Source organism: Ovis aries, chromosome 22, assembly GCF_016772045.2.
Source record: "Ovis aries strain OAR_USU_Benz2616 breed Rambouillet chromosome 22, ARS-UI_Ramb_v3.0, whole genome shotgun sequence".
Classification (NCBI taxonomy): domain Eukaryota; kingdom Metazoa; phylum Chordata; class Mammalia; order Artiodactyla; family Bovidae; genus Ovis; species Ovis aries.
Window position 1 is genome coordinate 38,835,473 of NC_056075.1, and position 23,608 is coordinate 38,859,080.

General features: G+C 47.3%; 2 protein-coding genes across 9 annotated transcripts in view; one reads left to right on the forward strand and one right to left on the reverse strand.

The window, feature by feature from the left end:
- DENND10 (DENN domain containing 10) overlaps nt 1–3,850 on the forward strand; it is an 18,166-nt gene extending 14,316 nt beyond the window's left edge. For all 6 annotated transcript variants that reach the window (XM_060404743.1, XM_042238671.1, XM_060404742.1 and 3 more), the window contains 2 exons: nt 750–844; nt 2,305–3,850. In XM_060404743.1, coding sequence (XP_060260726.1) covers nt 750–844; nt 2,305–2,481 — 272 coding nt within the window. In that variant the 3' untranslated portion in view covers nt 2,482–3,850. The remainder of the gene's footprint in view (nt 1–749; nt 845–2,304) is intronic.
- Nucleotides 2,578–22,481, reverse strand: SFXN4 (sideroflexin 4). Of its 3 annotated transcripts, none has more exons than XM_060404745.1 (14): nt 22,301–22,481; nt 20,543–20,608; nt 19,272–19,346; nt 18,333–18,359; nt 18,195–18,249; nt 17,207–17,232; nt 16,246–16,299; nt 16,105–16,161; nt 15,907–15,972; nt 15,171–15,249; nt 13,833–13,948; nt 10,944–11,029; nt 8,358–8,475; nt 2,578–4,572 (listed from the first exon to the last, which is right to left on the reverse strand). In XM_060404745.1, exons 1-14 carry the CDS (start codon nt 22,337–22,339, stop codon nt 4,411–4,413), a joined length of 1,026 nt encoding a protein of 341 aa, XP_060260728.1. In that variant the 5' UTR covers nt 22,340–22,481; the 3' UTR covers nt 2,578–4,410. The 3 variants fall into 3 exon arrangements, with proteins under 3 accessions (XP_060260728.1, XP_042094606.1, XP_004020275.1); XM_042238672.2 differs by having other exon boundaries at nt 2,578–5,243; XM_004020226.6 differs by having other exon boundaries at nt 2,578–6,724.
- Nucleotides 22,482–23,608: the final 1,127 nt, after the last annotated feature.

Below are 23,608 nucleotides of genomic sequence, written 5' to 3' on the forward strand. Positions count from 1 at the left end.
TAAACAGAAATCTCTTGTTAACCTTCTTGCTGCAGAAAATAGCAATGTAGATACTGGGTTGGCTAAAAAGTTCGTTACAGAAAAACCTGAACAAACTTTTTGGTCAGCCCATAATTACTGTAACTTAGGTTGCTGCCTTGGCTCATTCCTAAGGGCCTTTACTCTGTGATTGTTGAGATGCTTCTGCAGAACTCACAGGAATCACTGCTTTCACAATATTCCTGCCAGAAAGATAAACATGAATTCCCAACTGTGAAGACGTGGACAGGAAAGTCAGGCTCTTGGCTTACAATCACAACCTACACGTAGTCAGTTTTCATTAGGTTTTTGTCTAGAAAGAAAAAGTTCTTACCAGAATTTTGGTCTGGCGTTGGTGTATTTTTACTTTGGACATGAAGTGTATAAATCATGATCGTGCCTTGCCTTCTGTTGTGTCGTCGTATTTGTGTGTAGTCAGTTCAGTTCAGTCGCTCAGTCATGTCCGACTCTGCGACCCCATGGACTGCAGCACAGCAGGCCTCCCTGTCCATCACCAACTCCTGGAGCCTACTCAAACTCATGTCCATTGAGTCAGTGATGCCATCCAACCATCTCATCTGTATGTAGTAACAGGATGGAGATGTGGGGGCTTGTCAATTGTTTTTTCAGAATCCCCTCTGTACAGTCGTTTGGGTTGCCATGTAGATGATTATTTTTCATTTTGTAAATGTCTAAACATTCACATAACATATTCTTCTTGATCTCACCAGAGGCCATGACAATGGGCAAACTGCATAAAGAAATTGGTCAGTTAATTGTCCAGTCGGCAGAAGATCCAGAGAAGTCAGACAGCCAAGTAATACAGGTAATGCCTTCATCTTCCCACCGATGGGGTCCCGAAAAGTCCCGCTTGGCAGCGGCAGGTTATCTGCTGCCCACGTAGTGAAGTGAGTGGAGAGGCCCATGGGCAGCTGCTCAGAGGAGGTCTTCAGGATGGGCCCGATGAAGTTGAGCCAGTTGGTCACCAGGCTCCAGGGAGAGACTGATACAGGGGGCTGCTGCCCACATCAGGCAGTTGTTGTGAAAGCTGTAGCCACCAAGGAGTGGGCAGGGCCACAGGTTTGGTGGGCACTTGGCAGCAACGCCTTTCTCTCAGTGCTGGTGGCCCATCTAGCCATGGCCGGGAAGGGTGGGCGGGTTTTGTCCTGAGAACCCAGATTCTTATGACTGTCCTACTGGACAGAGGGTCACTGCCCACCTATTCCACCATCAACATTGGAGTGAAAACAGTGTTGGTGAAATGTGTAAATTTGAGTTTTGAATTACAGTGTTTTTCATGGACTAAAAGTGATCCATAGATGGTTCAGTATAATGTATGACGTAGTGCCTGGTATGTATTCAGAATTCAAAAATGTCCGAATGAATTAATGATATCAGCAAACCAGGAAAGAGACATGACTTTAATGCGAGCCCTGCTGAGTCCTCACTCAGCGTCCCAAAGGGAACGTCAGTCGGTGAAGGGGAAGGAAAACCTGTGTGGTGGGTGCTGGGCTGCTCATCCCAGGCAGGAGGGGACTCTGGGAAGAGATTTGTTCTAAAAACAATAGCAGATTCCTCAAAGAGCCAAACACAGCATTAATATAGATTTGGTAATCCTATATTAAAAATTGAAAACAGGAACTCAAATAGACCCGTGTCCATAGTAGCGTTATTCACAATGGCCGAAAGGTAGAAACAGCCTAGATGTTCATCAGCGGACGGATAGGTAAACGACATGTAGTGTGCACATATGGTGGCATGTTATTCAGCCTTAGAGTGAAGCGCTGACGTGTGCTACAGCATGCATGAGCCTTGAAAACATTATGCTGAGTGAAGGACGCCAGTCACGAGAGGATAGATGTTTTGATTCCACTAGTACCTATTAATAGAATAGGCAAGTTCATAGAGGCAGAAAGTACAATGGTGATTGCCAGGGTCTGGGGGGCCGGTGGGGGGTTATTGTTGAATGTGTACAGAGTTTTGGTTTAGGATGATGAGAAAGTTCTGGGAATGGGTCGTGGTGATGGCTGCACAACATGATGAAAGTACTTAAAACGCCAATGAGTTGTGCACTTAAAAAGAAAAGGTTAAAATATTCCCCCCACGCCCACCACCGCTGCTGCGCAAAGTTAGCCATGACATTTATTTTTTTTTAAATTTGTTGCATTTTTTATAATTTACAGATAGAATTAGTCTGATAAACTTAAAAAATAGCAGGAAAATTTCTGGAGAGCTATTCAAATTATTGGACACTAGTGTATTGTATATTTTCCTATTCTATTAAAGGATATCTCCCTAAAAACAAAAGAAATCTTCACCAACCTGGCTCCATTTTCAGAAGTTTCGGATGATGGAGAAAAGCGAGTGCTCAATTATGAGGCACTAAAGCAAAGACGATTTCCACCAGCCACAGAAAACTTCCTCTACCATCTAGCAGCCGCGGAGCAAATGCTGAAAATCTGACGGTGGGACAGCATGTATCACTGATGACTGATCTAAAGCCCTAGCACCATGATTATCCATTAACTATGTAAAATACTGGAAATAACCAAGAAAATGTTATATTTTTAATGTTTTATTTGAAAGCATTGTAATTTGACCTGAAAAAGCACTGAAACACACATGAAAACACTTCTGATTTCCTATCTGATTAATTTCATGCCTACTCTCAATGTTTACAAAGTGCTGTAACCACCTATCTATGTAACTTTATAAAAGCCAGTCATCCCGGGGTAAGAGCAGAGCAGCTCTGTCAAGTTCTCTGCAAATTGCAGCAAATCTGAAGGCCTTCATTGTTGCAAGTTCCAGTTTATCTCATTGTGTAGCCACAAACTAACGATTTATTTTCAGAAAGCTGCCTGAAAGTTTGCTTTGAATTCTTCTAGGAAGAACTTTAATTCCTCATGAGGAACTCCACTTTCTGAGCCAAACTACTAAGTTCTCTGCAGAACCGTCTAGAAGATCATTCAAAAGACCCTGCAGTTGCACTTTCTTGTAAAAGAATTTTTTTTTTCTTCGCCTTTGAATATTTTGCCTATATTACAAGGGTTTTGCCTAGATTTTATACTTGAGTAGACAACTTTAATAATCCATATTTATACTGTTGCAGAGGTAAGCATTTGGCAAATTTAAGCCATGAGTACTCTTTAATTAACCTAGTTGCTAGCAATATTCTTTTGAAAAAAGAGGCCAGTCCTTATGTAGTAGCATAAGAGAAGCAGCCCATTTTGAATATAAATGTCTGTCTGACTGAAACAGCAACCAATTATATAATTGGTGAGGGAGTGTGAGAATTAACTTCTTGTAAAGGCCAAAACTAGAGAATATCTTCAAACAACATCAGTAAAAATAATTTGGCCGCATATGAAGGTATCCATTCTCGTTTAGTTAGGTACCTTTTTCATAATTGGAGACCTAAAAATTGCAAAATAAGCATGGGGGTCGAAATTATGTTCTTGTTATATGTATTCATATTAATTATGACAGGTTATTTTTTTCACTCAGTACTCTTGTCCTCAGAAATCTTAACCAGAAAAATGTTTGCAGAAAAACTTGTCTTTATTGGATCTTTCATGTATCCTGGGTGATAGACATTTGTTAAGGGAAAAAATTTTTAAACAGCCCCTTCTTGGTTGGTGTCAGGGGAGGATTTGAAGTGAAATGATGTTTACTGGGGCAAACAATTGAAAATTAAATCTGCACTTTATGAAAATGAATATAACGTCTTTTTCACCCTCATTTTTTTTCATATATTACTGTATTCGCTCATGATCAAAGTTGTTGAAATGACAAATTTATGATACAGAAATAAAGTGAAATATTTTGATATTCAGCGCTTTAAGGCATAAATTGTGCCCTTTCTCCCCACTCCAACCAAATGAAAGAAAAAACCCTCTCTGTCAAATGCGGACCCTCTGGGGATTATCCGAAGACCTATAGAAATGTTCAAGCAGTCTGGCTCCTTCCACCCCTGCCTTGGCCCTTCTTTCCTTACCTGGTGTCCTCCTCCACGCCCCCTTCCTGGAGCTGACTGTAAGGTCCAAGTGTCAGGTTTGAAAAGATTCCTCCCATTACTACTGTATCATCGATCAGTGGCTAAATCTTCACTTGGAGCCTTTGCACATTTGTCATCTTGTTTAGGAGAAACTTGTGGCTACATGGAGCTGACTGGTAGATCATTTTGACTGGTTTTGTCCTTTTAGGCTGTGGTGAAACACCTTTTACCAAATTTGGAGATAACTGTCATTGTGGCCTAGGGAAAACTGAAAGCCCCAGGTGCATTGTTTTTTTTAAGATGTATTTTTTCGGCTGTGGTGAGTCTTCATCACTGCACGCAGGCTTTCTCTAGTTTCGGTGAACAGTGGCTACTCTCCACTGCAGCGTGAGGGCTTCTCACTGCAGGGACTTCTTGTGGAGCGTGGGCTTGTAGGGCTCACAGGCTTCAGTGGTTTCAGCTTCCAGGCTCCAGAGCACAGGCTCAGTAGTTCCACAGCACGGGCTTAGTTGCTTCACAGCCTGTGGGATCTTCCCAGACCAGAGATCAGACCGGTGTCCCTAGCATTGCAAGGCAGGTTCTTAACCACTGGACCCCCAGGGAAGCCCCACAGGTGTGTTCTGAGATGACTTGGGGCAGGGTGTGTTAGAAACATCCTCCACCCAGTACACAAACATGGGTGCCTAGTCTACACTGTGCCCTGTGTATCGTATCCTGGGGCTTCCTTGATGCCCACGACAATGGTTCTTACTCTCAAGATGCACTGTCTGTGGGGGCATAGGGCCAGCAAACAGGCCATGGCATGGCCGTGTGGCAAGTGCTAGGTGAGACATGAGCACTGTGGGAGCACACTGGCTGCTGCTAAGTTGCTGCTAAGTCGCTTCGGTCGTTTCCGACTCTGTGCCACCCCATGGACAGCAGCCCACCAGGCTCCCCTGTCCCTGGGATTCTCCAGGCAAGAGCACTGGAGTGGGTTGCCATTTCCCTCTCCAGTGCATGAAAGTGAAAAGTGAAAGTGAATTCGCTCAGCTGTGTCCGACTCTTAGCGACCCCATGGACTGCAGCCTACCAGGCTCCTCCGTCCATGTGATTTTCCAGGCAAGAGTATTGGAGTGGGGTGCCATTGAGCACACTGGAGGGGCACCTAATTCAGTCCTGTGAATCCTGGAAGGCTCCCTGGAGGAAAGTGATTGACGTCCAAGTCAGACTTGAAGGCCAGGGAGAGGTTAACCTGGAACAGAGGGAACAGCGTGTAGGAAGGCTCAGAGACACTGATGGATGTCAGTCCAGTGTGAGGAGCGGGAGTGGCAGTCTTCTACCTGCCATGGCAAGGAATTTAGACTTGATCCTGGTGTACTGGGAAGCCGTTTAAGGCTTTTAAGCAGCTGTGGTTTAGCAGAGCAGGCTAGAAATGGATTGATGAACAGTACCAGCAGGGGATGCTGTTGGACTGAGCCACGGTGGTGGCAGACAGGGGGCTGAGTTCTAGCGGCTTAACACAATTGGCTGCTGAGTCTACTGAATGGGGTGGGGGGAGCAGGGGAGTCCGGGGTGATGCCAGTGGTCCTGACTAAGCCGGTAAGCGGCAGTGCCATTTCCTGAGACTGGGAGGGAAAGATGCTCCCACATGTATGTCCAGATGGCAAAGTGCAGGGGACAGCTGGACGTGGGCCTGTTGCTCAGGGGAGAGCCAGCCCCATGACAGGCCTGCCTAGCGGGCAGTGGCCGTGTCAACAGCACTGGGGGCACGGATGACAGCAGCCTTTGCAGTGGAAGGTGGGGTGGAAAGACTGAGGGCAGAAACTCTTTGAAAAACTTTGGCTACACAGAGGGGTGTTTGTTTTTTCATGAGCCAGGTGACTCATGCAGTTGAAATGCTCCTGGGGAGAAGCAGAGGAGGGAGGCTGGAGCCAGAGGGGGCAGTGAAGGCTGCAGAGCCAGGCCCCGAGGAAACAGGCAGGGTTGGTCAGGCCCAAGCCTAGGACACCGTTGATCACGCAGGGAGGAGGGGAGGCTGGGCGTGGGTGGACGGAGGTCAGCAGGCTTTGTGCCAGGAGGCCGATAGCCTTGGCTTTCACCGTGGAGGGCGAGAATGAGTCATCTGCCAGGGAGGAGAAAGAAGGAGCTGGGTAGCAGCAAAGGCAAAGGTTTTAAGCAGCTGTCCAAACAGGAGTAAGCTGAGAAGGGAAACACCATTGCTTTGGGGGTGGAAGGCCTTCACCCACTCCCCACCATTTTACCTGGAAGTGGGCTAGCAGTTTAATGCCTGTGCTTTGGGGCACATGGACCTTTCTCCTTCGTTTTCAAATACTCAACTCTAGACAAGTTTATTGGTAATTTCACAGTATCCTTTCACAGTCTGACAAACAAATAGAAAACTGAATCTTACATCACGCACACATCCCTTTAGCAACTGCACTTGGTGGGTCAGACAGGAAAGCCCCCGTTTTTCTTCTTCCATCCAAGCCTGTTTAACCCAAGGCAGGACCAGTCTCGGCAGGTGTCATCGTAAGCCATCCTGTCGGCACAGACACCTCTGGGGTTTCCAGGACACTTCTGGCAGGGTTCTTAAAACTGAAACCTTAGAGGAAGGTTTTCACGCAGGAACCAACCAAATGCAGCTAAAACACACACCTACACCCCTCTGTTATAGAAGAGTTCTGTTTCTTCGGTTGCTGACTGAATTTCCTTTTCAAGCTCACTGCACTGTATCTAAAAAAACAAAGTTAAATTCTTAATATGCATATTCAGGTTTTTTGCCTTAGAAGTTAAAAAAGAATTTTTTTCAGGAGTTTCCAGTGTTCTAGTGGTTAGGACGTTAGGATTTGGAGCTTTGACTGCCAAGGGCCCCTGGGTTCAATCCCCGGTCGGGGAACGAAGATCCTGCAAGCCATGTAGTGTAGCAAAAAGAAACGTTCAGAAAGCATCTGTTTCAGTCCAAGCTTTTCAGTGATGTCTAGAAAAAAAATTAACCTGGAATTCACTGGCAGTTCAGTGGTTAGGACTCCATTGCAGTCACTGCTGATGGCGCGGGTTCAATCCCTGGTCAGGGAACTAAAATCCCACACACTGTGAGGCTTGCAGGATCTTACCTCCCTGATCAAGGGCTGAGCCTGGGCTCCTTGCATTGCAAGTTCAGAGTCCTAACTACTAGACCATCGGGAAAGTCCCTTAAACACTTTGTTACGGAAAATTTCAAATATAAACAAACGCTGCAGCTCACACAATGTATGAGGAGGTACCCTGGGCAGGGCCCTGGCGGAACCTCTCTTAGTCCCACACTCTATCTGTAAGCCACCCCAGGCAGGACAGGACCACCATTCAGCCACCTGATGCCCACCTTGGATCAACAAGTTATGTTAAATGTCCAGCAAATGCCAAGTCTTGCTTGGTGGGGGTTGGGGGTTGGGGGTCGTGGGTGGTGATGGTGACAGCAACAAGCATTTCAGCCAAGAAATGCCGGAAATCTGTATCTACTACATCAGTAATGTCCTTGCTATCAGCAACAAGCCTTTGCAGAGGTATTATGACCTCCATCTGTCTTTAATAGAAACTAAGCCTCAGAGAGTTTAAGCAGATTGACCAGGGTCATGGATGAGCTGGGAATCAGTCCAGGCAGTCTGACTCATCACAGATTATAATATATCCTGCTCTATAGAGCAGCAGGGGCTTCCCAGGTGGCACTAGTGGTAAAGATTCCAAGTGGTAAAGAATCTACCTGCCAATGCAGGAGACAGACTCGGGTTCAATCCTTGGGTCAGGAAGATTCCCCTGGAGTAGGAAATGGCAACCCACTCCAGTATTCTTGTCTGGGAAATCACATAGACAGAGAAGCCTGGTGGGCTACAGTCCATGGGGCTGCAAAGAGTCGGACATGACTAAGCACGCACAGAACAGGTGTTACTGGCTGCACGTGAGCATTTAAGATTAAACTAGGTTAAAAATTCAATCCCTCAGTCATATTAGCCATGTTTCCAGTGCTCAACAGCCAGCTGTGATGAGGGTCTACACATACTTGACAACACATACACGTTTCCATCATTGTGGAAAGTCCCATGGGATGGGGCGTCATATAGTATCTCATGAAGCTTTAAACTATCTCAAAGTTGTTTTTTTTGTTTGTTTGTTTGAATGTCCCAGAAAAACACTTCGGATACACAGTTAAGAAAAACAGAATCCAAAACTGTGCAAGTCATCTGCAGGGTGGGATTATGCGTAAATGATGTTATTTTGTTTTATTCCTCTGTAAACTTGGCCTGATTTTCAGAGAATGAGTTATCTCACTCTGATAATGAGAAGAGAGACATTTTTTTTTTTTTAGAGGAAGTTGAAGTGGGACACTTACCCGTCCAATCTGTGGGAAGACACTAAAGGAAACTGGCACCATCAATCCCATGACGAGGATAGTACAAGAAAGCTTCAGGGTCCACAGTGACCATGGATTCTGCAGGAAAAACTGGGTCCTGTAAGAAAAAGGTACCAGGGCTTTTTAATTTAATTAAAAAAATTTAAAAGATGGCTTACTTAAATTTTTATTTATTTTTTTTGGTCTCACCACACGGCATGCAGGGTCTCAGTTCCCTATCCTGGGATTGAACCCAGGCCACCTCCCAGGGAAGCCTGGACTCACCCACTGGACCATGAGGGATGTCCCTTCAGGGCTTTTTTAGAGGCCCGCCCTGTGCTCAAACGGCAGGCAAATTGTTTTGTGAGCAGCCGCAGGCGCAGCCTCCATTCCTAATCACCCCGCAACAGGTGATACCAGCAGCTGCACAGATGGAGTGCTCTCTACACATCAGGCCTGGGTCAAGCACTTCATATGCATTTGCTCACCTGCTATCCCCCGACCCTATGAGGTCTGTGTTATCATCATCTCCTTCACACCAACAGGAGGATGCAGCCACCAACCGGGTAAGGACCTTGTCTAACATCTTCAAATTCTCAAAAGTGAGAGGTCAGATTCTAGGACCTGCGCCCTCCTCCCCTGGACTGTGACATTCTGACCCTGACCTCTGAGACTGTGGGAAGAAGGTGCAAGAAGGCTAGCCTGGGAAGTCAGAGACCTGGGGTCCTGGGGTCCATCTGGGGCTTGGCCACTGACAGACCCTGTGCCCTCCGGTAAGTCGCCTTCCCCTTCTGAGGCTTGAGATTTTTCAGAGGCAAAAATGAAAGGTTTGAGTCAGAAGGGCCACTGCGGCCAGTCTGTCTTGGATACTGTCATGGGTGTGGGATGAGGTCCCTTCCAGGTACCCCCAAGGCCCACCTGGAAATGAAGATCATCTCTCCCCATCAGGCAGGTGGTACCACTATGCAGGCCTTGGAGGATGAACCTCGAGATCCCAGCTTTCCCAGAATCCCCCACAGAGGTCAGCCAGAGAGGAGCAGGGGGACCCAACCCAGCAGAAGTCCCCACACCCACCCAGCTGGATCAATCATGGGAAGTAAGAGTTGGACAGAACACTGCTGCTTCCTGAAATGCACTCCTTGTGTGATCCAAGCAGAGGCTTCCTAGCTCAGCAGCCCAGACAGAGCAGGCTGGGCCAGCACCGGGCAGGTGATCAACAGAATCCTTTCCCAGGAGTTTGTGAACTGCATGGAAGACAATCCCTGCCCTCAACCCCCCAAGGTTTGCTGTGTTTTTCTCTCCCATCCAGACACTGTGAGGACTTCCCTAGTGGTCTAGTGATTAAGGAGCCTCCCAGGTGACGCTAGTGCTAAAGAACCCGCCTGCCAGTACAGGTTAGACATGAGAGACGGGTTCAGTCCTTGGGTTGGGAAGATCCCCTGGTAGAGGGCATGGCAACCCACTCCAGTACTCCGCCTTCCAATGCAGGGAGTGTGGGTTTGATCCCTGGTTGGGGAATTAAGGTCCCATATGCTGTGGGGTATGGCCAAAAATTTAAAAAAAAAAAAAAGGACACCGAAGGATACGAGCTGGGAGGTGGCCACAGTCACGTGTCAACGTGAAGAAGCCCATGCACAGAGGGAAAGGAGGGGGAAAACACCCACAAAGGAGGAGAGAGGACTGTCCAGCACAAGAGTTCTGATCTGCTGCCGCAGGCCACTCCCCCCTCCCCTGTTCCTGGTATCTAAACCAGCGCCTCTCCTCCTGTCCTAAGCTACTTCCTGCAAGTGGGGCCTCTCACACTAGCTGACCCCAGGCTTTCCTCCCAACAGGCCATGGCAGGGACTTCCCTGGTTGTCCAGTGGTTAAGGTACAGTGCTGCTAATGCAGGGGGCCTAGGTTTGATCCGTGGTTGAGGAATTAGATCCACAAGCCACAGCCAAAAGATCCTGCATGCCACAAGTAAAAACTGGCACGGCCAAATGAATAAATATAAAAATGAATAAATAAAGGAATGGCAGTCAACTGATTCTGGGCCACTTAAGCTAATTTAGCACATGCTTGGAACGAAGAGGGGAAAGAGACTTGAGCAACATCCATAGCACATGAGAGCTGGGAAAGAAAAGTGAAAAAGCGAAAGTGTTAGTCACTCAGTCATGTCTGACTCTGTGACCCCATGGACTGTAGCCTGCCAGGCGCTTTTGTTCCTAGAATTCTCCAGGCAAGAATACTGGGGTGAGTTGCCAGGCCCTTCTCCAGGGCCCGCAGATCCTTCAAACTCATCTTTCTATCAACAGAAACGAGGAATCGAGCCTCAACAGGTGCAGGGACACGCCCACGGAGTAGATGTAACTGAGGACAGAGCCTGGGGGAGGGTCCAGGTTTGTTGGAATGTGTACATCAGGATTTCCAGACCTGCCCTAAATCAATCTTGCCATCTTAATGGTAATGAAGACTGTTTAGAAGGAAGATTTGTAAAGCAGCTTCTTCCCATCCTGCTCATCAGGTTCAGTATTTGACAGATTTTATATGATTTTGATGGTCAACGTGTTTGTTCCTTCCCAGGGATATAAGCATACCTCTTACCTTTTAAAAAAGTATGCGAAGACTTCAGGGATAAACGCAGAGGTCCCAAACAGCACAACTCTGGATGTTGCTGTATCTTTAACAGCCTAGAGGAAATGAAAAGAAAGCAGCTTAGCACATGGAGTAGGATGATTTCCAGGGATCTTGCAACTCACGACAGAGACTGGCAAGCTACCATTCTTCCCTCTCTGCATGTGCAAAGAGCTGGAAGCATCGCTTGACCTGCACATGTACAGAAGATGCCTGGAGTTGGTGCCTGGAGTGATCGGAGATGAGATTAACCTATCCCTGACTCCATAATGGTCTCCATCCCTGCCACCAGCCACCCCAAATAAAACGTTAAGTACAAGCAGAAGCAGCTGACAGATAAATCCTTACTTAGAACCAAGTGGCAGTCCCCTTGCTGGAAAAGCTTGATTTGCCACTGAGGACATCTCCACGTTTTTCTTTCAGTCCAGGACTCTGCACACCAACCTTCCTCTCCTGAACCGCCCCCAGTTAATCCCACTCCTTCCAGTAGGGGAAGCCCAGCTCCAAGTGCACTGGCATGGCATCATGTCCGCATGTAACATGCATGAGTCTGCCTGCACGCACCCATCTTTTGCTTGTGTGATGAACAGTGTGTTATAAAATTTTATTTTGCATAAACATGTATGTATAGTCTATACCGTGTTGCCATCTTTTCTATAATATACGTTACTCTCTATATTGAACCTTTAAACATATCACTAACAGTATGAGTTATATGCATAAAATCAGGTGTATTCAAGGGCAACATCGGAGATGTTCAAGGGAAATTTTGACTATAGATGACACTTGCATTGGAATGTCAGAACCCAACCCCTGGGTACATGCTCAGTCCAAGATAGACAGGCACTCTGCCCATTCTGCCCTCCCCTGAAATCTGTTTTGTGCACTTCTGGCCTTCTGTGACCCTGTGGCTACAGCCCATTGTCCAGGCTTCTCTGCTGTGGCCCACATGCCTGTTTTCTGCCTAGGACACTAATGCTCAGCTCATCTGATCCCCTGCAGGAATGCCCTTCCCCGACAAGGACAGAGGGCTGCAAGGAGGGTGGCTTTTAAAAATAACCTTTCAGGAATACAAGATAAAGTCACTCGACTCCAAGAAGAAAAGAGTGGTGGCTGAGCCTGGTGTGTTTCGGTGTCAGCAGGGCAAGGCCGGCCTCTCTCCATTTGTCTTGTGTGGAAGGGAAGACATTCCAAACCAGACACCGGTCATGAGGAGACACTGTGAGACGTGAGATGGCCTGCAACTGATTACCCAACACAGCTAGTCAACGGGAAACAGCATGGACTAGGCTCCTGAAATCTGATCAAAGGTGCCCTATTACAATCAGATATTGCTGGTTACGCAGTTTTTAAAATTTTAGCTGAAGAAAAGAACCCTTCCGGTGACAGGGAAGTGACGAAAGAATGATCAAGCTTACGCACGGTCACAGACACTTTATTCTTAAGAGGAAGATCAGCTTTTTTAAGTAGATCATCAAACCTTTCTTTAACCCTAAATTGGCCGTGTTGCAAACAAGGAAGCTCCTCTCAATAAGATGGGCTAGATAACTGGGTAGCTAGCAGGGCCTGAGTCTCCCTCCCAGCCCCTGGAGAGAAGTGATGCTGACTGGTGAGGGGGTGGGTCTCCAGAGCCCAGCAGAGCGCCCGAGAGGTGAGAGTGCTTAAGAACAACCTGTGGTTTAAGCATTTGCTCTTGTGTTTCTCACCATGCCCTGCAGTTAAAATTCAGTTGAAGAAAAATGCCAACACACATCCACACACAGAGTTGTACACAAGTGGTCAGAGTGGCATCAGGGGCAACAGCCAAAAATTGGACACAATCCAAATGTCCATCGCCTGAGGAGTAGACAAGCAACACGTGGTACAGCCATACAGTGGAAGACTACTCGGCAATAAAAAGCAACGCACTATCAATGCATTAAAAGATGGATGAACCTCAAAAGTCAAAAGAGGCCAGACGCAAAAATACTGTGATTCACTTGCATGGAACTTCTAGAAAAGGTAAAACAATGAAGACATAAAGCAGATCAGTGTTTCCCTGGGGCTGGGGGTGGGAGTGGGACTGACTGAAATGGGCACCCGACAACATTTTCAGGGGGATGAAAATGTTCTAAAATTGGACTGCGGCAGGACTTCCCTGGTGGTCCAAGGGCTAAGACTCTGTGCTCCCAGTCTTGGTCAATCCCTGGTCAAGGAACTAGATCCTACAAGCTGCAACTAAGAGTTTCTGCACACCGCAACTAAGACCCAGTAGAGCCAAATACTAAAAATTGAAATAATAATAAAATAAATCTCAATACATATTTGGGTTCTCTGGTAGCTCAGCTGGTAATGAATCCAACTGCAATGCAGGAGATCCCAGTTCGAATCCTGAGTTGGGAAGATCCGCTGGAGAAGGTGGCGCTAGTGGTAAAGAACCCGCCTGCTAAGGCAGGAGACAGAGGAGACATGGGTTCAATCCCTGGCTTCAGAAGATCCTCTGGAAGAGAAGGGCGTGGCAGCTGACTCCAGTATTCTTGCCTGGAGAATCCCACAGACAGAGGAGTCTGGTGGGCTACAGTCCGTAGGGTTCCAAAAGAGTCAGACACGACTGAAGCGACTTAGCACAGCACACACTTAATGTATTTATATAAATGACTGATAGATGGTCAGATATTCTATTGGTTCTGTTTCTCTGGAGAACCCAGATACCATTTAAACATCAGAGTGCAAATGTAAACTCTCTCTGAGCATCATGAGAAAAGACAGATCAGAAAAGGCTGAAGGGAGATGTGAATTTGTTACCAGCTCTCAGACTGACAATTAAATTCTTTGCCCCAAAGGCAGGCAGCTTACAGCTCCAAGGCGTGCATCCCCTACCTTTGTCCCAGCTTTTCTGGAATAACCTATGACATTGCCTTCCTTGTCCATGACCTCGATCCCCCGCACGGGCTCCAAACTTCGGGAGGCAATCACATTCATCCCACTGAGCTGGGCTGTGGGCGTAAAGAAGGAAACAGAGGGATGAGTGAGGGTCCGGTGAAGGGACATGTTTTCGAGGTCACGCCTCTTTCTCTGATGGGTGTGCTTTGCCGATCCATGGGTGGTCACCTGACATGAGGTCAGCTCTCTCCTGGGCTGTAGTCAGGGTCAGAACTGCTGGCCTCTCAGTCTTGGATCCTGACTACAACCCAGCCCCAGGTCCCGACACCCTTGACGGGATTCCCAGAAAAACTCCGGGGCCCTTGAAATATGCCTGCCTTCTTTGCTGAAGCTGGCTTGACCTAGTTTCTATAACATAATTTCCCAGATTTTACCACTGACCTAATTCTGCCAACTCTTCAAGCTGCTTTGATTTCCAAGCCCAAATGCTGAATGTGAATTACTGAACTTGCAGGCTGGCAAATGTAAAACAGTTGGTTGATATCTCTGTCCCTTCCTTGGAGTCAGACCACTGGTTTGAAATCTCCAAGACTACTTCCTCCCTGTGTAACCCTAGAAAATCTCCCTAACCGCCCCTTGCCTCAGTCTCCTCATCTGTAAATGGGGATAATATTACCTGCCCCTAAGTTGTTGTCAAGATTCAGTGAAATAATATATGGACAAGGCTTGTACAGTCTTTACAAAAAGATGGAGACGTAGAGAATGGACATCAGAGAGGGGTGGGGAGGGGGGACGAACTGGGAGACTGGGATTGCCATACATATACTACCATGTGTAAAACCAAGAGCTAGTGGGAAGCTGCTTCGCAGCACAGAAGCTTAGCTCAGCGCTCTGTGATGACCTGGAGGGGTGGGATGGGGCGGTGGGAAGGAGGTTCAAGATGGAGCGTAAATGTGTATGCACACACACACACACACATACATATAGCTGATTCACTTTGCTATACAGCAGAAACTAACAACACTGTAAAGCAATTATATTCCAATAAAAAATTTTAAAATAATAAAATATTAATTGGAGTATAATTAATATTATAAATATAAACATATATTTATTTATACAAATATAAATAAATAAAATGTAATTTGTGTTTCCAGGTTTGTGTTCATCCTTTGACAACTTAAGGGGTATCTACAGAGAAAGCGTCATTTCTCAAAACAAAGATCCCTATCTGGACCTGGGGGCACCAGCAAGCTGTAAATGGTGGCTCTCACCAGCTTCCGTGAGGCCCGGGGACTGGGGTACCCCTGAAGATGGAGGCAGGCTCCTGCTTACCGAGGATGATGACGGGAATGACGTCTCTGCTCAGAATGCTATTCATTGAAAGCCTTACTTGGAGCAAACGAGGGAATAACTAGAAAATGAGAGAGACAAATCATTATTGCATGGGACCAGCAGAGAGCTAGTGTCAGCTTAGTTCCTGTTATAGGGCAAGACCCTGCAAGTGTCTCCTCATATTTCTTGTTTTAATTCCTGCGACACTGAAGTGTTCTCCCTGATCATCAGAGGAACACCTGGAGACTTAGGCTACAGAACGTGTCCAGAGTCACTAAGATGTTAAGGATTTGAGCCAAGATGTGAACCCAGGCTCACCAGACTCTGAAGTCTACATTTTCACTCATTACAGTATCCTGACATTGAAAGCAACACACAATTTGTATAACATGTTTACAAACATGACATTATTCTTTTTTTGGTCGCATAGCGCTGCATATGGGATTTTAGTTCCCTGACCAGGGATCAAACCTACACCCCCTGCAGTGGAAGTTCAGAGTCTTAACCACTGGACCACCAGTGAAGTCCCCTGAATTAATTTTTTTAAGAAAGATAACAGTACTGAGTCCATGCCTAGAAACTTAGGGGAAAAAAAATCACATAATTTTGGGGTTATAGGATTACAGGTAACTTTGATTTTCTTCTTTATGTCTTAATCATACTTTCTAAATTCAGTTAGAACATAAAGTTTTGATTCTGAGGAGTAAAAGATTTGACACATTTTAAAAATACATACGCCCAAAAAAGTTGAAGACACAATCACTCCTGCTCCTAGTAATAAGCTCTCATATGCACGACGATCCTAGGGAAAAACAAAGGTTCATATTTAGCAAATAGCACAGTTTTACCCAGAAAAGATAATTCCAACAAACACACAAAATCACCAAAAGAAAGACTGTGAAACTGCATGGCCTCTGGGCCTCGTAATACTCACATAGCTTGCATTTCCATTGACGATGTTGAAGACTGTACTGTAGGTGTAGAAGGAAGCCTGCAGGAAGACAGAGGCGAACATGTCACATTTTGGTTTCAAGTGCAACAAATTCAATAATTCTGAAATAGAAACAATTGCTACCTGAGGTAAAATCATGGACTTCAGATTTTTCACTGGGAGCATTGACAGAAATAGCTGCAAAGAAAGTAAAGCAGATATAGACTACTATATATGAAATAAACAAGGACCTACTGTGTAGTACAGGGAACTATACCCAAGATCTTGTAATAACCTACAATGGAAAAGAATCTGAAAAAGAATACATATATAATGAATCACTCTGCTGTAAACCTGAAACACTGTAAATGAAGTATACTTCAATTAAAGAAAATAAAGCAGAGCTGAGAGTGTCTTGGGGGCAGGGAAGGAAGGCTTGTGGTTCACAGAATCTCCCCAGGGAGATGTGGAACAGTCCCCAAGAGTGGGGCAAGAAGCAGATGTGGATGCTGGGGGCAAGTGGCCAGTGGCCAGGTGGTGTTGGACAGGCCCCCATGGGCAGTGAGAGCTTGGGGCGGTGGGCGGGGGGGGGGCTCACAGTGGTCCCTGTCTCCAGACGTGCAATTGAGCAGGGTGGCTGAGAAGCATCATTTTAATTTATTTTAAATTAAATTTGCAGGCAGCAGACGAGTGCTGTCACTTAGTAAGCATGCCTCATGAAAGCCAAGGTGGACAGCCTCACTGAGGGGTGATTCCGGGTCCCAGGGGAGGGCCTGCCTGATTGGGGAGGGGGGAGCTTGGGGAGAGGAGGTGACAGCCAGTGACATGGGCCTGTGCCACAGAGTATGTCCTAACTCATCAACCTTCCCCTTAGCGCTTGGCACATGGTAGGTATTCAAAGAAAGGGTTACTTTGTGACATTGTGTATCCTCAACAGGCCCTGATGCCCGGGGGGATAAGTAGGGGTGGGGTGTGGACAAGGGTCAGAGGTGAGAGGTCCTAAGCATCTATCAGGCAGTCACGGGACAGGGTCCCAGAGCTTAGGAGATGGATGGACGTCCTCCTGACCCCTTGGCTTCTTAGTGGTGAATGGCAGCTTACTCACCGTGGGCGCCGTGAAAGGCAGGAGAGCTGGTGAAAAAGACAAGAGGGTCAGTGACGGCAGAGAGGGTGGAAAACCGCCCAAGCCTGAAGCCTGAAGCCTCTTCTCAGGCACGGGAGTCAAAGGATATTTTTTATGCACTTTTCTTTCTAATAAAAATAATAACTACCTCGGAGAAGGCAACCCCACTCTAGTACTCTTGCCTGGAAAATCCCACGGACAGAGGAGCCTGGTAGGCAGCAGTCCATGGGGTCGCTAAGAGTTGGACACGACTGATCGACTTCACTTTCACTTTTCACTTTCATGCATTAGAGAAGGAAATGGCAACCCACTCGTGTTCCTGCCTGGAGAATCCCAGGGACGAGGGAGCCTGGTGGGCTGCCGTCTATGGGGTCACACAGAGTCGGACACGACTGAAGTGACTTAGCAGCAGCCTAAGGCAAAACTTAAAACCAGCACAGCAGAGGAAGACCTGACCAGGCTTTCTCTCATTGAGGGTAAGCGGTCACTTGTTGCAAGTCTTTGTTCATCCTTCCAGGTGAATTCAATCCATCTGTGACACTGTGGCTTATAATAAGACATATGCATTTGGTCTTCATCCCTATTCCTGGCACAGAGATCCTAAAACCCTTGAAATTTCCGAAGTGAGAAGGGGGATAAAGGTGAAAGGAGTGTCTTATTCTATTTTTTTTTTTTTTAATTTATTTGGCTGCACCAGGTCTTAGCTGTGGCACACAGGATCTAGTTCCCTGGTGAAGGATCGAACCTGGGCCCCCTGTGTTGATAGCATGGAGTCTTAGCCACTGGACCAAGTGCCTCTCATTCTTCAAAGCAAGCCCCTTTCAACCACACCTGAGATAATGTCAATATGGTGACTTTGGGAAAGCACCGAAGGATGGGGCTGGTTGCCAGGGAAACCAACCACACGACTTGGCGGGAGGCAAGGTTTTCTAAAGTTACAAACCACTTATGAAAATTAGAATCAACTCACCTGCAGGTCGAAAAGGACCAGGGATTAGTCTGCTATTGTCAGGATGCACTGTGGACTTCAGAAGGGTAAACACAAAGGTGAGTCTGATGTTTGGTTTTGTTATTTTAGGCTAAAAATTAGGATGGGGCTGAAACTTACAAGACTTCTCTTCCAAGCTTCTTGTATCTAAAAAGAGAAAGACCAAGCAGTAGCTTTTAAAGGTGGCTCAGCAGCCAAAATAGCTCCTCTCCAGTTTCATTTCTGGTACCACCTTTGCTCCACCTTTCAGAGAGTGGAGGGTGAAGTGTTTTCTACCACAGAGGGCAAAGCAGATCAAAACAAGTAAATCAAATGAATAAACTAATAAATAAACTAAGAAGCAAAAATAAAAGCCAGACAAAAATGACCAAAACATTAAAAAGCCCCCCAAGCCTGTGATCTTGGAGAGGCCAACATCTAACTCGCCCCTTGGGGGAGTCCCTGAACGCAGCCAGCCTCCCCCGGCTCAGAGCGGAGCAGACTGCGTGCAAACCATGCCATTAGCCAAGTCACTGTAACAGAGCCAGGTGTGAGTTCAGAGGCCCCAACAAGCTCTTAGAAAAACCAAGTTAAACATGCAAGCTTTCCGCAGGCTGCCTCAAGGGACTGATGTTTGTGGGCTCTGGAAAGCCCCATTCGCTGCAAGGTAGATAACAAACACTGGGCTTAAGACTTTGGGCAGGGGCTGTAACCCCGCCCCGTAACACTGCTTCTAACAGGGAGCAGATTCTGACTTCAGAGGCCTGCCAGAATTCTGGAATTTGCCATGGGGCTCAGGAGTCAGCTACAGAGAACACTCATAGCAGATACTGCACCGGCCAATCTCTGTTGCACAGGAGGAACCTATGCTTTTTTCCCCTTAATACTAGTTCCTAACAGTCATATCTCATATTCATCTAGCTTACAAGAAGGAGTCCTAACTATATTTTAAAAGCTAACGCAACTGAGTAGTGTTTATGATGACAAAATCCCACCTGAGTTCAGACCATGCAGTTGGAATTATCTGAATGTAGCCAAGCCCAGCCTTGAGCCAGGCACACCTGGGAACAAGAAACATACCCTTTTGTCCTCCAGGTCACCTCTGGATGCATCTTCATTTGTTAACAGCAGTTGCCTCGATTTTTCTATTTTTTCCTACAATTAGATATAAAGAAATCAAGCAATGATCTCAACTTCAGATTTATCCACAGATTTAAGAATCACATGCTTACTAACACCTGATTTTAATTTTTGTTTTTTTTTGACTTCTCCAAGAGGCTTGCAGGATCTTAATTCTTGATCAGGGATTGAACCCACACTCAGTATTCCACTGCATGAATATACCATTTTATATTTCTCTATTTCCCTACTGATGTGCATTCAGCTTGTTTCTTATTTTTCTCTATTATGAACAAAATGACAGGGAACATTTATTTGAGCACAAAGATGGGAGTGTCCCTGTGGATCTGGCTGAAAGTGTCATTGCCGGTCTCTCATGAAGGGTTTCTCTTCCTCTTCATCCCTCAGCCACACCTGGTTCAAACTCTCATCTTTCACTTAAACAATTGAGTCATCACCTGACATGATCATAGTCTGGGTCCCTCTGGTTACTCACATGGCTAAGTAAAAATCCCTCTTGTCTGAAAGATACATAAGAACTGTCTGGTTCCCCTGAGTTAAAAGACCCAGTAACTGGGTGACCTGGCCCCTGTCCCCCTCCCCTCTGCTTACAGTCCTGTCTTCCTCACAGCTCCTCCTTGGCCTACCCTCCCTCCCTCCCAGCCTTCTTTTAACAGCCTCCCCCAATTCCCTGCCACAGCTTGCCTTTGGAGCCCTGAGTCAAGGTCTGTGACTAGCTTTGCTAGTCTCTCCTCCATTACCAGGGAGGTTTGTTTTGATTCCCTTTGAAACCACCAGCACCAGGCCCAGTGTTAGGTTGGTTGTTGTTTAGTCAATAAGTTGTGTCCACCTCTTTTGTGGCCCCACGGACTGTAGCCCTCCAGGCTCCTCTGACCATGGGATTTCCTAGGCAAGAATACTGGAGTGGGTTGCCATTTCCTTCTCCAGGGGATCTTCCAAACCCAGGAATTGAACCTGTGTTTCCTATATTGCAGGCAGATTGTCTACCACTGAGTCATTCACCCAGGAAGCCAGGATTTGGTACTACCTGTTAAATGGATGTCTGTTTTTATGTAGCAAACTTCCAATCTCACAAGTTCTTTCACAAGGAGTAAAAACATGATAATATACATGGATTCTGCTATCTCAACTGCTTTGAAAAGGGAGATACAACCTTCACATTTCAGAATAAAACCTGAAATTCACTGTTTTGAAAACAAGAAAATACTTACAATTGAAAGGACCAAATTCGTAGGATCCAGCAATTCTGTCCACTGAAGAAATCTTTGAATAAAAGACTTAAAAGGGGCAGGAGCACCAGAGAGGTTAATGGCAGCAGAAAAACAAAAACAGGTAATAATAACAGTTAACATTATTTTCAGAACCTCATAGGGCCTTCTCTTTGCAGCATCTCCTAGAATCCTCACAACATCCCCACCTTACAGGTGAAGACACTGAAGCTTCCAAGGGCTCATGAATGTACTCAAGGAAGCCCAACCAGGAAATGACCCAGTGGCCTGTGCTCTTCACTTCAAATTGCTCTTGAGGATTAAAAGCTCAGACTTTAGAGTCAAATAGAGTCAAATGTTCACTCCCCACATATCACCTTGAAGCACTGCCTAGAAAGGTGTTAGAATCTGTTTCTTCACACCCCTCAGGTGATTATAAGGCTTGTGTGCGTGCTATGCCACCTCGTTGCAACCCTATGGACTGTAGCCTGCCAGGCTCCTCTGTCCATGGGATTCTCCAGGCAAGAATACTGGAGTGGTTGCCATTTCCTCCTCCAGGGGATCTTTGCGACCCAGAGATTGAACCGAAGTTTCCTGCACTGCTGTGGATTCTCTACCAGAGTTACCTGGAAAGCCTGGTTATAAGGCTTAACTCCAGTCATAAAGAACTGAACTCTCCAGTGAAGGCTGAATAAAGGCAGTTTGGTTCACATATGGAGAAAGGAGGCTTGGTTTGCTTCCCAAAGCCCGCAGACTTTGCAGTGACTCCCTCTTTGAGACCTGCCTCTGCTAGGAGTCCCTGGTGGCTCAGAGGTTGAAGTGTCTGCTTGGAATGCAGGAGACCTCGGTTCGATCCCCTAGGGAAGGAAATTGGCATGGAGGGAGGAGCCTGACTACAGTCCATGGGGTCACAAAGAGTCGGACATGACTGAGAGACTTCACTTTCACTTCCTGCTAGGACAGCTTGAGTTCCTTGTCCTTGACTTTCCCACCTAAGAGAACAGAGCTAAGCCCTACTCAAGGTCAAGGATGAATGAGAACACTCTGGAAACGTGCTGTCCAATTAACCACATGTGGCCAGGCCAATTTGAGATGTGCTGTATGTGGAAACCATACACAAAAGACTTCTAGAGAAAAGGATGTAAGAAATCGCATTCATAATTTTTTATATCGATTACATGTTGAAATGTTAATATTTTGTTTCTACTGGGCTAAATGCAATATGTTATTAAAATTACAAGCTAAAAAGTCATATATATATTTTTAATGTGACTACTAGAAAATTTGGAATTACCCACGTGGCTCCATCCTATTTCTATTGGACAGCGCCTCCGGGCCACTGCCTGGAGGCGGGGCTTCCCGCAGCCCGTAATCTCACAGTCCGGTGGCCGAGCCTATAGACTCCTGGGGAGCTCCTGGGGAGGATCTGTTTTTGTGCTTCTCCAACCTGGTGCTCAGCAATAGCCTGGGCAGCAGAAGCAGACCCCTGAGGGGTGGGGAGTGACTCCTGGTTCGTGCGATCTGCAGGGTGACACTGTGTTACCCTCCCTAGCCAAGTCTGCGGCAGAGGCGACGCACGCTAACCGCCGTGGCCGTCGGCATCCTGCAAGCCTGGCTTTCCCTTCCCCTCCCCGGGGTCTGAGAGGGGAAGGCGGGTGCTGCGACCACGTGGCCTGCTCAAGGTCACGGCGGCCAGCGGCGACTCCAGGCCGCGCGGCCCGCGCCCTCCCCGCCCCCAGCTGCGCCGGGCCCAGGCCGTACTTGGCGTTCGGTGATCCAGAAGCGCACGTTGGGTTCCATGTGGGCGGCGGCGCCGCTGCACCCTGGGAGTCGCCCGGCCTCCGGCGCTTCTTCCTCCTCTTCCGGGCTCCTCTTCCTGGGACCTTAAGAGCTGCCAGGAAAGGCCGCGGCGGCCGGGCCTGGCGGGGAGGAGGAGCCCGGCGGCGAGCTCCGCCCCGGGCGCGCGCGCGTCCCCTGTCCCGGCTCCCGGCTCCCAGGCCCGCGCGCCCTCGGCTCCTCGGTACCGCGTGCGCTCTGTTCCCGCTCCTGGGTTCCTGCACCCCTGCTGTCGCCTGGAGCCCACCTCCCTCATAGGCCAGGTCTTCCCAACCTTGTTCCTTACTTTCAGGTAGGCTGGCCGCCTGCAGGCCTAGACGGGGCACCTATGTAACCCCCATATCATGGGACCTACAGCGAAGATCCGATCAGGGGCGCGTGGCACCTTCCACAGCCTCACCCTGCACTCCTGCAGCGTCTGACCGTCACGAGCACAGGTTTTTTTTACCCACGGAAATCCCTTTGATTGCACGGGATGTAGGGTAGGACTACATAATTTGTGCGGCCCAGTGGTACCTCTTTTTTGAATTTTCAGAAGTCGACTTGAGAGCATTAAACCAAGCCCCGGAGCCCTTCTAGGTTCCCCTAGCCCTGCCTCCCAGGCAATGTCTCTGCCCAAGTGCTTTCCCCCTGCTCTGGGGCAAATCCAGTTTCCTCTGTTGAACTTGAGAACAGGTGAAATGACGTGAAGTTGCTCAGTCGTGTCTGACTCTTTGCGACCCCATGGATGGTAGCCTACCGGTCTCCTCCGTCCATGGGATTTTCCAGGCAAGAGTGCAGGTAGAGACACTTATGGAGGAAAATGTGCCTTCCTTCTGCCTCCATCCACTTCCGCAGCACTGGGGTGTGTGAGGGTTATGTGTGTTTGTGGAAGGCTGGATGTTGAGGGTGTTCAGGGGGCTCCTCAGGAGTCCTAGGTTAGGGACCTGGTGCCATGGAATACTTGGTTGTGTGACCCTGGTCAAGTCAGTATCTTCAAGTCTACTTTCTCATCTGTAAAATGATGACAATAATTGTATCTGTTGTTTTTGTTGTCGGTCCAATGAGAGAAGACGTGAAAGCCCTAGCAGTGCTGGGTCCATAGCACGTGCTCAGTCTGGGCCACTGGCAGCCAGTTGGCCTTTGCCCTCCCTTTGACTTCCCCTCCTGGAATATGAGAGTAGTTCATGGTTTTCTTCAGGCCCATGTGGCCTCTCCGCTCCCACAGGTCACTTTTTCGTATCTCCAAGACTT

Coding starts and splice junctions, on each gene's coding strand:
- SFXN4 (XM_060404745.1), bottom strand. CDS start 22,339: ATGGAACCCAACGTGCGCTTCTGGATCACCGAACGCCAA. Junction 15,973..16,104: donor TCAATGGAAATGCAAGCTAT/GTGAGTATTACG, acceptor GTTTTTCCCTAG/GATCGTCGTGCATATGAGAG. Junction 8,476..10,943: donor TTCGCATACTTTTTTAAAAG/GTAAGAGGTATG, acceptor TTTTTCTTACAG/GACCCAGTTTTTCCTGCAGA.